This window comes from Thalassophryne amazonica, chromosome 11 (assembly GCF_902500255.1).
Source record: "Thalassophryne amazonica chromosome 11, fThaAma1.1, whole genome shotgun sequence".
Lineage (NCBI taxonomy): Eukaryota > Metazoa > Chordata > Actinopteri > Batrachoidiformes > Batrachoididae > Thalassophryne > Thalassophryne amazonica.
The window spans coordinates 28,188,464-28,205,035 of NC_047113.1; the positions used below are offsets into that span (position 1 = coordinate 28,188,464).

Sequence of the window (16,572 nt, forward strand, 5' to 3'; positions counted from 1 at the left end):
TTAGATAAATATGATTCAAACCACCGCAGCGCAGTGCCTTTAATACCTATGGCATGCTCTAATCTCTGTAATAAAATTTTATGGTCAACAGTATCAAAAGCAGCACTGAGGTCTAACAGAACAAGCACAGAGATGAGTCCACTGTCTGAGGCCATAAGAAGATCATTTGTAACCTTCACTAATGCTGTTTCTGTACTATGATGAATTCTAAAACCTGACTGAAACTCTTCAAATAGACCATTCCTCTGCAGATGATCAGTTAGCTGTTTTACAACTACCCTTTCAAGAATTTTTGAGAGAAAAGGAAGGTTGGAGATAGGCCTATAATTAGCTAAGATAGCTGCGTCAAGTGACGGCTTTTTAAGTAATGGTTTAATTACTGCCACCTTAAAAGCCTGTGGTACATAGCCAACTAATAAAGATTGATTGATCATATTTAAGATCGAAGCATTAAATAATGGTAGGGCTTCCTTGAGCAGCCAGGTAGGAATGGGGTCTAATAGACATGTTGATGGTTTGGATGAAGTAACTAATGAAAATAACTCAGACAGAACAATCTGAGAGAAAGAGTCTAACCAAATACCGGCATCACTGAAAGCAGCCAAAGATAACGATACGTCTTTGGGATGGTTATGAGTAATTTTTTCTCTAATAGTTAAAATTTTATTAGCAAAGAAAGTCATGAAGTCATTACTAGTTAAAGTTAAAGGAATACTCGGCTCAATAGAGCTCTGACTCTTTGTCAGCCTGGCTACAGTGCTGAATAGAAACCTGGGGTTGTTCTTATTTTCTTCAATTAGTGATGAGTAGTAAGATGTCCTAGCTTTACGGAGGGCTTTTTTTTTATAGAGCCACAGACTCTTTTTCCAGGCTAAGTGAAGATCTTCTAAATTAGTGAGACGCCATTTCCTCTCCAACTTACAGGTTATCTGCTTTAAGCTGCGAGTTTGTGAGTTATACCACGGAGTCAGGCACTTCTGATTTAAAGCTCTCTTTTTCAGAGGAGCTACAGCATCCAAAGTTGTCTTCAATGAGGATGTAAAACTATTGATGAGATACTCTATCTCACTTACAGAGTTTAGGTAGCTACTCTGCACTGTGTTGGTATATGGCATTAGGGAGCATAAAGAAGGAAACATATCCTTAAACCTAGTTACAGCGCTTTCTGAAAGACTTCTAGTGTAATGAAACTTATTCCCCACTGCTGGGTAGTCCATCAGAGTAAATGTAAATGTTATTAAGAAATGATCAGACAGACTCATTTACATTTTGTGCAAAGCCAATTGAGTCTAATAATAGATTAAATGCAGTGTTGAGGCTGTCATTCTCAGCATCTGTGTGGATGTTAAAATCGCCCACTATAATTATCTTATCTGAGCCAAGCACTAAGTCAGACAAAAGTTCTGAAAATTCACAGAGAAACTCACAGTAACGACCAGGAGGACGATAGATAACAACAAATAAAACTGGTTTTTGGGACTTCCAATTTGGATGGACAAGACTAAGAGTCAAGCTTTCAAATGAATTAAAGCTCTGTCTGGGTTTTTGATTAATTAATAAGCTGGAATGGAAGATTGCTGCTAATCCTCTGCCTCGGCCCGTGCTACGAGCGTTCTGGCAGTTAGTGTGACTCGGGGGTGTTGACTCATTTAAACTAACATATTCATCTTGCTGTAACCAGGTTTCTGTAAGGCAGAATAAATCAATATGTTGATCAATTATTATATCATTTACTAACAGGGACTTAGAAGAGAGAGACCTAATGTTTAATAGACCACATTTAACTGTTTTAGTCTGTGGTGCAGTTGAAGGTGCTATATTATTTTTTTCTTTTTGAATTTTTATGCTTAAATAGATTTTTGCTGGTTATTGGTAGTCTGGGAGCAGGCACCGTCTCTACGGGGATGGGGTAATGAGGGGATGGCAGGGGGAGAGAAGCTGCAGAGAGGTGTGTAAGACTACAACTCTGCTTCCTGGTCCCAACCCTGGATAGTCACGGTTTGGAGGATTTAAGAAAATTGGCCAGATTTCTAGAAATGAGAGCTGCTCCATCCAAAGTGGGATGGATGCCGTCTCTCCTAACAAGACCAGGTTTTCCCCAGAAGCTTTGCCAATTATCTATGAAGCCCACCTCATTTTTTGGACACCACTCAGACAGCCAGCAATTCAAGGAGAACATACGGCTAAACATGTCACTCCCGGTCCGATTGGGGAGGGGCCCAGAGAAAACTACAGAGTCCGACATTGTTTTTGCAAAGTTACACACCGATTCAATGTTAATTTTAGTGACCTCCGATTGGCGTAACCGGGTGTCATTACTGCCGACGTGAATTACAATCTTACCAAATTTACGCTTAGCCTTAGCCAGCAGTTTCAAATTTCCTTCAATGTCGCCTGCTCTGGCCCCCGGAAGACAATTGATTATGGTTGCTGGTGTCGCTAACTTCACATTTCTCAAAACAGAGTCGCCAATAACCAGAGTTTGATCCTCTGTGGGTGTGTCGCCGAGTGGGGAAAAACGGTTAGAAATGTGAACGGGTTGGCGGTGTACACAGGGCTTCTGTTTAGGGCTACGCTTCCTCCTCACAGTCACCCAGTCGGCCTGCTTTCCCGGCTGCTCGGGATCTGCCAGAGGGAAACTAACGGCGGCTAAGCTACCTTGGTCCGCACCGACTACAGGGGCCTGGCTAGCTGTAGAATTTTCCACGGTGCAGAGCCGAGTCTCCAATTCGCCTGGCCTCCAAAGCTACACTTATTACAAGTACCATTACTGCTAAAGGAGGCCGAGGAATAAGTAAACATTTCACACCCAGAGCAGAAAAGTCCGGGAGAGACAGGAGAAGCCGCCATGCTAAACCGGCTAAGAGCTAGTAGCTGCGCTAAGCTAGCGGATTCCTAAAAACACGCAAAGTGAATAACGTGTAAATAATTTAGAGGTGATTCAGCAGAGGGAGTGCTTTAGTTAAGGCACGTGAAGATAACACTGTGAAACAAATCGTTATCTAGGTAACTAGATCAATCTAACTACGCAGATTAAACAGCTAACAGATACAGCAAAACACCGCTGTGCTCCGGAACAGGAAGTGATACAATACCGCAGTGAGAGCCAACCAACTCGTCCTGAAATAAAACACTGTTACTCCCTTAGAGAGTTGAGTTCTGTAGTTGTGTTCACCAAAATGTAAGTTGTTTACTATTACTTCCATGTAAAGTTATTTTTTTTCCTTGTGTGTATAAGTGTTTTATATTAAAATGCTGAATAGAACCCCACCACAGCTCTCTCCGTCTGCCCACCGACTACAGCAATCATATGATGGTCCAGAGAAACTTAGACCTGATGGTCCAGAGATGAAAGGGTTCCGCTCACCATGTCCAATCAGTTCAGCAGAGGTGAGAGGATGGACTCTGAGTCCCACAGCTCCTATATCACACACACGTGTCAATCTGAGCAGAAGGATGAGTAGTCCAGAGAAGATTATCAACCTACATGAGCAACTGCAGAAGACCCTGTTGAACAGCTGTCAGGTACACCTTTACTTTTTGCACACGGGTACATAACTGTGTATTTGCCAAAGATCAGAAATCTCACCGGGATATAAAATGGTTTGCATGCATATGTGTGAACATTTATTATTATGTCCCAGCTCATTGAAGTTGGGGGTTGTTGTGTTTTTACCCTGGTCTGGGTGTTCGTCTGTAAACTTTCTGTTTTTGCACAGTGATTAAAGAATATCTTGTCTGATTGAAACCATTTCTTGATGTTGTATTTGGGAGAGTAGTGGAAGGTTCCTTTTGAAAATGGCTGTCCATTACCCAGTATGGTCATCTTGATTTTCGTTTCCATGCAGTAACGACAGAAAATTGCATGATTGAAATTGTGTTTTGATGGTGAACTGAGAGAAGCTATAGAGAAGCTAAAGGAAAGTTCCTTTCAAAAATGGGGCTGTCTGTCATTCATTATAGCTACTACAGACACCATCTTGATTTTAGTTTCTGTCCAGTAACTGAAGATCATCTTGTCTGATTTAAACCATGTTTTGGTGATGTATTAAGGGAGGCTGGAGGAAGGTTCCTTTTGAAAATGGGCATTAGAGTGCATCATTTTCACCCTTAGTCATAGATTTCTATGTCCACACTTTAAAAATGTTCCATTGCAGAAAATAACAGTTGTGAATTTTGAGGCAACTTGGTTAATGATTAAGGGGACCACAGTGAGGTTAAAATTCTAAGCAAATTTAAGTTCATAGTCTTCCTGATTGATGGTAGGCTAGTGGCATATATGATCCTCAGATAACATATAGTGTCGTCTGCCTATTGAAACTTCTGGGAAAAAAAGTCAGGCAGTTTTACTTCCAAACAACTTTAAGTATCAGTTGCACTTTCAGTTTCAGACCTCATGTCATTCTGTTTGTTACAAAAATTAGCACAGACTACAGAATTTACAGAAGAAACATATCTCTCTCTCTCTCTCTCGCTTGCTCGCTCGCTCTCTCTTTCTGCCTTCTATTGTGTTAAGATGCAACATAAGCAATTAAACAATTCTTTAAAATCATATATATTTTACAGTTTTTGAAGAATTTCAAAGCCTTGGTGGTCCCCTTAAATATATTTTGATTTTGCTGAAATTTGTGGGTAAAATCTTGAGTAATGTAAACAAATAAACCTAGGGACAAGGTGATTTTCAAAACCTCTTGGAAAAAAAGAAAAAAATGATGCACCCTAATGGGTGTGATCTATTATCATTACTATTATCTTAATTTTCATTTTCATGCAATAAGGAAAGTCTCTAGTCTTATCAAAGCCATTTCTTGGTGGTGCATTGGGAGAGGCTAGAAGAAGTATTTTCTTTAAAAAAAAAATGGGGTCAATGTACCATATACAGATTGCAAAGCTGCAGTCTTGTGTATACAACCCCTGGCAAAAATTATGGAATCACCAGCCTCGGAGGATGTTCATTCAGTTGTTTAATTTTGTAGAAAAAAAGCAGATCACTGACATGACGCAAAACTAAAGTCATTTCAAATGGCAACTTTCTGGCTTTAAGAAACACTATAAGAAATCAGGGGAAAAAAAATTGTGGCAGTCAGTAATGGTTACTTTTTTAGACCAAGCAGAGGGAAAAAAACATGGAATCACTCAATTCTGAGGAAAAAATTATGGAATCATGAAAAACAAAAGAACGCTCCAACACATCATTAGTATTTTGTTGCACCACCTCTGGCTTTTATAACAGCTTGCAGTCTCTGAGGCATGGACTTAATGAGTGATAAACAGTACTCTTCATCAATCTGGCTCCAACTTTCTCTGATTGCTCCGAGGCCGGTGATTCCATAATTATTGCCAGGGGTTGTATATAGTAAGGATGGGACGACTAGTTGTAACAGTCGACTACAACTATCTAACATCTGACTAATCAACTATTTTTTATGAGACAACTAATTGAAAACCATTTAAGTTCATTCAACCCTTAAAAGAATAGACCTGCTGGAGCTGCCACCGCTCCTTTCACTCAGTGAAGAAAGTGTGAGAACCTTGGCAGGTGAATTAATCAGCTAGGTAGTGTATGCCTAGTAAATGGATGAAGGTATTGCCTTCATGCTATTGCTGTTTTTTGTATTTGTGATTTTGTGCTTATTTGTTAAAATAAATGTCACATTTGAGTTTCATCATGACGATTTGAAATTGGCTTAATTCATTCAATGTCAACTTGAGTTATAGTAAATGAATGATGGTACCCGACAAGTCGACTAATGATTTTTATTACTGTCCCATCCATAATATGTAGCTCGTATACAATTTTTAAAGCACAAATCTTTCATTGTAGAAATAATTTCCAGACTTCATTATCACCAATACTGTAAAACCATACCCCAGCTTAACATACAAGTGGGGCATAAGATATATTTTGTGTTGCTCTTGTTTTATAAGAATACATGAGAAGGTCAGAGTTCCTTTTCAGACTTTCCTAGCCAGTGTTGGAGCATCACACTTGTTAGTATACATTATGTGCATACTAAATGTCTTTCTCCTAAAAGGTTCTGGGGACCCGAGGAAGAGGACAGCTGCCCAGAAAAGGTCTGCCACTGTCGACTTCCATAGAGCCATGTCCCACCCCTCAGATGAAGAACCAAGACCTCAATGTCAAGATTACAAATGCTAACTCTCTCCCAGGCACCACCGCTATGAATAATGCTACATTTGCACAAACTACATCGGATACAGATAACATACCCACAAAGCTTTTTGCTGCAGTAGTTTCCAGATCTGCAAATGTTACGTTCAACCCCAGCGTGTTCGCCAAGTCTTGTTTGAAAACAGACATGTCTAAGACCACAAGTTTTATTCTTCCTAGCTCTTCCAACTCTGCGACCACAGTGGCGGCTTGCAACGCCAAATCCACATCAAGTACAGGAACTGATCCATTATCCCCCAAACTGAAAAGGAAAGCCACTGCTGTCCCCGATAGATCTATTGATGCAATGCCACTCACTCTTAAGACTACTGAGTTTAAGAAGAACAATGTCAAAGCTGCAGCATCTGTCTTACTGCATTCTGACTCTAATCCAAATACCTCAGACACAACTGTTCCTGCTATATCATGTGTTCACAAGGCTGATACTTTGAAAGTAACTTCTGAAATGGACAGTGTTGCCCCTGTGTATGATGGCGTGGAATTTTCCATGTTCTGCACGGAATCTGCTCATCACTTTCCTGAGATATTGTCAAAGTGTCCCAGAAAGTCTAGTGCCAGAGCAGACAAGAACAAAATTCCAAGATCAAAAACAGGTAATGTACTTATTCCAAATTGGACACTGACACAAAGCTAAAGATTTCCAGGATTCAATTCTCTTCTTTCTTTTTTTTTCTGTCTTTGTTTTAAAGTGACTTCAGCACACACTGATGTGTCTCATTAATAAGAAAAATAGGATAGCATGAATGTAGGCTGTTCCACACCCTATGTGGAAACCATAGCAACCAGGTTAGAGGGCTTAATGTTTTTTTTTGTCTTCTCTAGAACCACCAGCAGAGGTTCTCTCCGTTGAGGTCATCAAAACAGTGGGCCACAGCAGCCTGTTGATTGGCTGGGACAGGCCGCCACTTGACGAGCTGGGCTGTAGTAACGGCACGTTTGTGTATGGATACAGGGTACGCACAAACAACCCGTGCACTCAAAAAGAACAGGCAGTATTGTCTTAAAAGCATATTTAGGGAGGTAATTTGTTTATTTTAGCACATTCATCTCTCTCTCTCTCTGTCTCTCTCAGGTGTTTGTAGATGGGGAATTCCATAAATCTGTCATGAGCTCTGCATGCACAAAGGTATCGACCACTTTACATGGCATTCTGTCTTCCATATTGACCCAAATGTTTTATTAGCACTCTGTCAAAACGTTTTTTTCTTTTCTCAAGTGCATCCTGGAAAATGTCAACTTGGGTGTCCCAGTCCACATCAGCATCCAAACACTAGGCTCTAATGGACTCCACTCAAATAGTGTCCATACTATTTATAGAACTTCAGTTGATACAGCCTGCTGATTTAAAGTCTCTTCCAACAACACCCAACACAGTGGCTCAGGTCAAAATGTAAGTCCATATATTTGTGTTCCTCCCATTTTATCTCACTACTTCAGCATAATCTGAAATGTTCTGGGTTTTTTGTTTGTGTTTATTTGTTTGTTTGTTTTTGTTAGTGTTTCTGATTAACTGGTGGGAACTGAAGTGGCAAAGTTTAAAGTTTTGTGTGTGTTTACGTCCTTTTGCTTGTGATTCCACATCAGAATACAGTGTTTTCCCTACAGTGTTAGAGACCTGGCTGATGAACAGGCCAATGAGAACCTTCATTAGGCCAGAAATATTTTGTTAATTACGTCAATGAAAAATACAGCAAGCATCAATACCTGCATCTATTAATTTGGATGTCAATAATCATTTCAGTGCATCTACAGCACTTTGATTCTAGTATTTTCTCACACAATCTTCTGATATTTTTATTGTGATTTGACAGTGCACCATTTGGCTTATTTATTTATGCATTTATGTTATCTTTCCAGCAGTCAGCTGAGAGCAGTGCTTTAACAACTCCCGTTGCTACGTGAATTAAAGCAAACAGAGCTTTCAATACAAGGTGTCAGTCTATCTGCTATTGACATAACAGAAGTCAGACTAGCTCCTCTGACTAGAACATTTTTTTCTATAAAATTCTCTTATTTTTCACGTGATTTCTTGGTGTTGTTAAAATTCCTTCTCAATAACTCCTACTTCACACCATACATCTGCGATGCTAAAGACAAAGTCATAAAAAAAGTGTAAAACTTTGTGTTTCTTAATTGTTGGAGAGCAGCTTCTATAGTCAGCCACTGTGCAGTGCATGAATGAGAGCTGCTAATTAGCGGCTCGTGGGCCAAGTTTCGCCCAGCCTCATTTTGTGTGGACATGTTTTACCTGAGTGTTTGGACTTAAATGTGTGCATGCACATACTGTGCGTCCAGAAAGTATGCAATGTTTCCAAATTTTTTATGTTACAGCCTTATTACAAAATGGATGGAAATCTTTTTTTCACAAACTTCTGCACACAGTACTCCATAACGGGAGCGTGAGATTTTTACAAATTAATTACAAATAATAATAATAATTTAAAAAAAAATTCACATGTACATAAGTATTCACAGACTTTGCTATGAAGCGCAAAATTGAGCCATGGTGCCTCCTGTTTCCACTTATCACCCTTGAGATGTTTGTACAGCTTAAAGGGAGTCCACCTGGAGTAAATTCAGTTGATTGGACATGATTTGGAAGAACACACACCTGTCTACATATAAGGTTCCACAGTTGACAGTGCATGTCATGTGCATGCAAGTTTGGATCCACCAGGACTCTTCTTAGAGCTGCCTGTCTAAACTGAGCAACTAGGGGAGAAGGGCCTTAGTCAGGGATGTGACCAAGAACCCGATAGTCACTGTGTCAGAACTCCAGCATTCCTCTGTTGAGAGAAGAGAACCTTCCAGAAGGATAACCATCTCTGCAGCAATCCACCAATCAGGCCTGTATGGTAGAGTGGCCAGACAGAAGCCACTTCTTACTAAAACGCACATGGCAGCCCACTTGGAGTTTGCCAAAGGGCACCTGAAGACCTCAGACCAGGGTGACGGTTCATCTTCCAGCAGGACAATGACCTAAGCACACAGCCAAGATATCAAAGGAGTGGCTTCAGGACAACTCTGTGAATGTCCTAGAGTGGCCCAGCCAGAGTCCAGACCTGAGTCAGACTGAACATCTCTGGAGAGATCTGAAAATGGCTGTGCACCGATGCTCCCCATCCAACCTGATGAAGCTTGAGAGGTGCTGCAAAGAGGAATGGGCAAAACTGCCCAAGGATAGGTTCATCAAGCTTGTAGCATCATATTCAAGAAGACGTGAGGCTGTAATTGCTGCCAAAGGTGCATCAACAAAGTATTAAGCAAAGGGTGTGAATACTTACAACCCCTGGCAAAAATTATGGAATCACCGGCCTCGGAGGATGTTCATTCAGTTGTTTAATTTTGTAGAAAAAAAGCAGATCACAGACATGACACAAAACTAAAGTCATTTCAAATGGCAACTTTCTGGCTTTAAGAAACACTATAAGAAATCAAGAAAAAAAGATTGTGGCAGTCAGTAACGGTTACTTTTTTAGACCAAGCAGAGGAAAAAATATGGAATCACTCAATTCTGAGGAAAAAATTATGGAATCACCCTGTAAATTTTCATCCCCAAAACTAACACCTGCATCATATCAGATCTGCTCGTTAGTCTGCATCTAAAAAGGAGTGAACACACCTTGGAGAGCTGTTGCACCAAGTGGACTGACATGAATCATGGCTCCAACACGAGAGATGTCAATTGAAACAAAGGAGAGGATTATCAAACTCTTAAAAGAGAGTAAATCATCACGCAATGTTGCAAAAGATGTTGGTTGTTCACAGTCAGCTGTGTCTAAACTCTGGACCAAATACAAACAACATGGGAAGGTTGTTAAAGGCAAACATACTGGTAGACCAAGGAAGACATCAAAGCGTCAAGACAGAAAACTTAAAGCAATATGTCTCAAAAATCGAAAAATGTACAACAAAACAAATGAGGAACGAATGGGAGGAAACTGGAGTCAACGTCTGTGACCGAACTGTAAGAAACCGCCTAAAGGAAATGGGATTTACATACAGAAAAGCTAAACGAAAGGCATCATTAACACCTAAACAGAAAAAAACAAGTTTACAATGGGCTAAGGAAAAGCAATTGTGGACTGTGGATGACTGGATGAAAGTCATATATTCAGTGATGAATCTCGAATCTGCATTGGGCAAGGTGATGATGCTGGAACTTTTGTTTGGTGCCTTTCCAATGAGATTTATAAAGATGACTGCCTGAAGAGAACATGTACATTTCCACAGTCATTGATGATATGGGGCTGCATGTCAGGTAAAGGCACTGGGGGGATGGCTGTCATTACATCATCAATAAATGCACAAGTTTATGTTATTTTGGACAATTGAAAGGATGTTTGGGGATGATGAAATCATTTTTCAAGATGATAATGCATCTTGCCATAGAGCAAAAACTGCAAAAACATTCCTTGCAAAAAGACACATAGGGTCAATGTCATGGCATAGGGTCAATGTCAATGAGCAGATCTGATTTGATGCAGGTGTTAATTTGGGGGATGAAAATTTACAGGGTGATTCCATAATTTTTTCCTCAGAATTGAGTGATTCCATATTTTTTTCCTCTGCTTGGTCTAAAAAAGTAACTGTTACTGACTGCCACAATCTTTTTTTCTTGATTTCTTATAGTGTTTCTTAAAGCCAGAAAGTTGCCATTTGAAATGACTTTAGTTTTGTGTCATGTCTGTGATCTGCTTTTTTTCTACAAAATTAAACAACTGAATGAACATCCTCCGAGGCCGGTGATTCCATAATTTTTGCCAGGGGTTGTATGTGCATGTGATTTCTTAGATTTTTATTTTTAATAAATTTGCAAAAAAAAACAAAACACTTTTTGTGTTTTCATTATGGGGTGTTGTGAATAGAATTTTGAGGGATGAAATGGGCTGTTGCATAACAAAATGTGGAAAAAGCGAAGGACTGCCAATACTTTCCGGATGTACTGTACACCTTGGGATCTGTCGATTCTGACAATAAATATACACATAAAAGTTTGCTTATGGTAATTTTTTTTTTTTTTTTTTGCCTATCCCTTTTTAGTTTTTCATGTCACCACACCAGACTTGACATGGATCTGCATGTTAATTTGGCATATTTTTCATTGGATGCCCTTACTGACGCAGCTCAACACTACATGAAGAATTGGTGTTGGTGGTCTTGAAACAGCAACCTTCTGTTCTGGAAACAAGTGCACAAACCACTTGGTCACCATGTACTATATTCCTAAATTTTGCTTATACGCAAATATATTGTTTGCACCAGTGCAATTGGTGTTGTGAAGGTTAGTGATGCTGAAACCCAGTGATTCCAGTCTTTGGGTATTCTTTAATATGAGAAATACTTGTGTATTTGCCTGTGAAATTTTTGATTTACAGGCAGAGGTACATGCTTTTGCCTGGTTGAAGAGTAGCTACAAAATTGTGTGTGTGTGTATGTAAATATATATATATATATATATATATATATATATATTTTTATTTTTTTTATTTTATTTTTTTTAAGTAATCACACTATTAGAATCAGCACGTCTACACTGCAGTTTTGGCTATAAATAAACTACTGCACTCAGACTTTTAAAAGTGCTGTATGTTTGTGCTGAAATGATCAAAGTTGTGCTCTTTCCTGTGTTAAAATATTTATTGTACATTTTGATAATTATAGTTTTCATTTTAGTGCTTGACATACTGTATTGTATAGGCTTAGAATAATTACTGGCATTATTCCACACACTCGGATACAGTAAGTGGCAGTATGCACCGCTAAAGCTGGTTTGCAGTCCAGCAATAAACAAGAAGTAGTAGTTTTATTTTTGGTATCAATTGATAAGTGTTAAATTTATTTTCAGACTGTGGCTGACAACATGACCAATGTGAACGCCTTAAAGCAGTGATTCATGATGGATTCTAGTACATGTGTGTTCAAAGCATCAACTATACTGAAGTCTTGCAGTCCGCGAGAAGTTAGCAAGACCAATATTGTCATGGTGGCCTTGGAAATACCGTATTCCATCGCATGAGAGCTCAGGGTTATGCATCAGCCCACCCCCTTTTTTGAAAATAGTTGGTTACATGCCTACCCAGAATTAAATTCTTATTTTTAATTAAAGTTTATTGAATGCCCAACTTAAAATAAATTAATTCTGTGACCCCAGCACATTGTAAAAAGCAAAAATATGAGTTTTAAAGATGGATTTCCTCCTTTTTCGTGTCAGATGCGTGACAATGTCATATGTTTGTACTGTGCTCTTATTCGGAAAGATGCTTGTGCAAGAAACAGGAAGTGCATATTTAAAGGGAACAGGCTTATTCAATAGAATATAGTACATTGTAATTCCCCCCACCTTTTTTTTATTTCTTCCCTCCCTATTATGTTTTAAGATGTTTCAAATTGGTGGAAACCCTAGACCTTGTTACAAGACCATTCATGCCCTTCACTTTCCAGGATAAGAATCTAATGGTAGTACTACAGTCAGCCATACGGGCACTTTCCCAGCACTATTACTGTGTGGGTACGGTCCCATATTGGCAAAAAAGAGTGATACAAACATCGGGCCACCATAAGCATCAAAAGCGTGAACGAGAGAAAACACAATAAATCAAATAAATGCAAATGGTAGAAGACAAATGAGATGGGAAAAACAAATTACAATGAACACACATATGGGCCAGAACAACCCCACCCTCTTGGTCCCCGTCCCCAAATGAAGACGACTGCAGCTTTAAACCAAACATCTGACTCCCTACTGCAGGCTCCAACCACACTATCCTCATAAAAAAGTTAACCTTAGATGTAAAGGTCTTAATATAAAGAACAAAATAATTCTTCAAAATCATTGAAACATATCTTATAGAGGCTGTTAATCCAATGATACATGGAAGTAAGCACTGGAAATTACTCATTCATAATAATATAGCCTAAAAAAATATAGTTATATTAGCCTTTCGCACACTTACAGTAGCTGTAGTTGCACTGAGGTCCCACAAGAGGGTGGTAGTGTCCAAGCAGGTGAAGAGAACCAGGTGTTATGCAGGGCAACTCGGTACAAATTGAGGTCTTTTATCACTGTTCTGTGTGAGATACAGTCCCCCCCCAACTTTCCTCTACGATAACAGGAATGTTTTCAGCAGAGGCAGAGTTATTGTGCTCAATCAACAAAGTTAACCTTGAACAATATTACAATATTATGGGGGGAAGGACCGACGACAAAAAGTATTAATTATGAGAAGGCACTTAACTCAAAGTGTCTCATCTCAGTCTGACCCGTGAAAAGTCAGAAACGGCCACAGTCAGTCCACTTTATCTGTAACAGTGCAGATAGCGGTAATTGAAATGAAGGTGGGGAGGCCTCTAGTCTTTGCACAGGTCCTGCACAAACTTGTCGGCATCCGATGCAGATTGCAGCCACTTTCTCTTCCCACGTCGGGAGTAGGACACGCAGTTTGACCGGGTAAAGGAGCGCAAGCCAGACCCGCTCTGTAGAGTTTCAAAATGGCGCTCTTGAAATGAGCTGTCTCACCATTTCGGGGCTATAATCTTTGTGGAACTGAATCTTATGTCTATGTCGGTCAGGTCACCCCTCTTACATGCCTACCAAATCACCAGATCTTTCATTTGGAAACGATGAAAACACAGGATAACTGGTCAGAGTTTTCCTCCGTGAGCCATTTAGGAGCTAAGCTCTGGTGCGCCCTGTACAAATCTGAAGGTGAAGCGAGCACCTCTGTTCTAAAAACATCGATGAGGAGTTGGGAGTTAAACAGAAGGGCGTGGACCCTCAATAGCTTCAGGTAAACCCACAATCCGAACATTCTGGCATCTGCTGTTTCCCTCCAGGTCTGTCATCTTGGATTTTAACCACTCATCTTTTCAGTGTGCAGAGTACTCAGCCTTGAGCTGGTCCAAACGCTGATCAAAATCAGTGTGCGCGGATTAAAGAGAATTAATGCATAAACCGTGGCCCCGCACTGCAGATTGGACACTGTCCAGCTTGGATGGTAAATTTTCAAAAGAAGGCTTAAAGTCTGCACACAGCACAGCTCTGTGATCTTTTAGTAGAAGGCTAATTTTCACCATAGTTACAGTTACACCACGTTGCGAAGTTTATCTGTCGTTTAGACATACTTTTAGACTCGGACATTTTGCAGGTGATCAGAGAGCGGACAATGTGGAAAAAAATTAATAAAAGTGGAATTCCAGACAAAAAGTACGAGGTTTGCAAGGTAAAAAATTGAATAGTACAGCAGAGTGAGTCGAATGCGCGTCTACTCTAAATGCCATACCGAAAGTCCACCGTCTCTGGATTTTTGATGCAGAAAGGTCAGATCAGTGTCATAATGTTCTCTGCTTCATGACTAAAAAAAAAACTGGAGCAGAAACTTTCAAATGGTTTCCTCTGCTTGGAAGGTTCTTTTGGCTTTTCCTTTGACCTTGTGGACAGCTGTTTAATTTATGATGGGTTTTCTCATTAATGGAATAACTAAACGGTATGAAATTTGGCAGATGTATGGATGGCCTCTCTTTGTCACAGTGCCAAATTTGGTGGAACTATGCCACTAGATGGTGCTGCAAGCATATTTATATATATTTCAGCGCTTTAACATGCTCTAAATTTCATGTAGATTTTGCCCGAGAATCTTAGTCCCAATTTTACTATTAGACCAAAGGCAGTGATGAATCATTTTACAAAAAAATCATTTCAGATTTTTTATTAATTTTAGAACAGCTTAAATAACTCAAAATCCCCTGACATTAATGGATGTGCCATATGTCCAATTTGCCAGCTTCATCCAAGACACTGTTAAGATTTCTTGTACTCGACTTGGTAAAATGTGCCATGAGATGTCGTTAAATAGTGTTCAGATATTGACAATTAATAAGACATGTATCCAGATTTGTTAAGATCACATTTTGAAGAACTGTTGGGTCAAGAACGTGGTGTTTCCGCTGTCGCCAGTAGTTTCAGACTGAACGGTGATTATGTCGATGTGGTTGCAGCAAACAGGGATTCTTCTGCTTCTGTTTTGGTGGTAGGCCAGTCAGCTGACCAGTGGATTACTGTCATCATTTGGTGGGACGTCCGTGACCGCCCTGGAATACAAAAGTATACACTGGGTAAAATGAAAAGTGTGCTTTGTGTTGCGGCTTGCTTCTCTGTGGTTCCTTGCTGGGGTCACACTTGGATCTGTGGTGGTGTGGGGGGTGCTTGGACCCTTAATATTTGCTTGCAAATCGAGTTTTGTCTTTGTCGATTATAAATATGTACGGCTTTAAAATCAGAACCAACAGTGAAAATGTATTTCTTCATATGTCCTGTGTCTCCGTCCGTCCTTTCAGTGTGCAGCCAACTATAGCTTCAGCCCTCCAAGGGACTGCCATAACCTCCACCTGAACAGAGAGCGATAGAAATGCTGCAACCCTCATCACATGCGATTCAACGAGACACCGCAGCCCTCGCCATGTGAGCTTCAGGTCAACTCATCAGAAAAAGTCGCTTCATGAGAACTGACGTGCAATGAATCACAACAAACTGACTGAAAGAGAATAATTAAAGACTTAAAGCAGGAATAGATTAACAGCTGTCTGCTTTCTGGATGAGCTGAGACCCACCCATTGCTCTTCACCTCTTGAGCTGATTGGACGATGTGACTGCCTGTTAAAGTGAGCCAGATGAAAGGCAAGAGTGTCTGCCAATCAAACATCCGGACAAACTTAAAATGTCACTTTGCCTCTTTGTCAAAGGTGCCTACAACACCAACACACAGTGCATCTGGAAAGTATTGACGGCGCTTCACTTATTCCACACTTTGTTACAACCTTATTCCAAAATGGAATAAATTCATTTTTTTCCCTTCAAAACTCAACTCACAACACCCCATAATGACAAATGAAAATTTTTGCAAATTCATTAAAAATGAAATACTAAGAAGTCACGTGTACATAAGTATTCACACCGTTTGCTCAATACTTTGTTGATGCACCTTTAGCAGCAATTACAGCCTCAAGTCTTCTTAAATATGATGCCACAAGCTTGGTGCACCTATCTTTCAGCAGTTTTGTTCCTTCCTCTTTGCAGCACCTCTCAGCCTACATCAGGTAGGATGGGGAGCATCAGTGCACAGCCATTTTCAGATCTCTCCAGAGTTGTTCAGTCGGATTCAGGTCTGGACTCTGTCTGGGCCACTCAAGGACATTCACAGAGTTGTCCTGAAGGCACTGCTTTGATATCTTGGCTGTGTGCTTTGCGTCATTGTCCTGCTGAAAGAGGAACCGTCGCCCCAGTCTGAGGTCAAGAGCGCTATGGAGCAGGTTTTCATCCAGGATGACTCTGTACATTGCTGCATTCATCTTTCCCACAATCCTAACTAGTCTCTCAGTTT

General features: G+C 40.1%; 1 protein-coding gene across 1 annotated transcript in view; it reads left to right on the forward strand.

Moving 5' to 3' along the window:
- Nucleotides 1-16,048, forward strand: part of LOC117519801 (golgin subfamily A member 4-like) — a 38,025-nt gene extending 21,977 nt beyond the window's left edge. The window contains exons 11-16 of the mRNA XM_034181045.1: nt 3,277-3,525; nt 6,036-6,786; nt 7,016-7,146; nt 7,266-7,319; nt 7,410-7,583; nt 15,530-16,048. Of these exons, the coding sequence (XP_034036936.1) occupies nt 3,277-3,525; nt 6,036-6,786; nt 7,016-7,146; nt 7,266-7,319; nt 7,410-7,535 (1,311 nt within the window). The 3' untranslated portion in view covers nt 7,536-7,583; nt 15,530-16,048. The remainder of the gene's footprint in view (nt 1-3,276; nt 3,526-6,035; nt 6,787-7,015; nt 7,147-7,265; nt 7,320-7,409; nt 7,584-15,529) is intronic.
- Nucleotides 16,049-16,572: the final 524 nt, after the last annotated feature.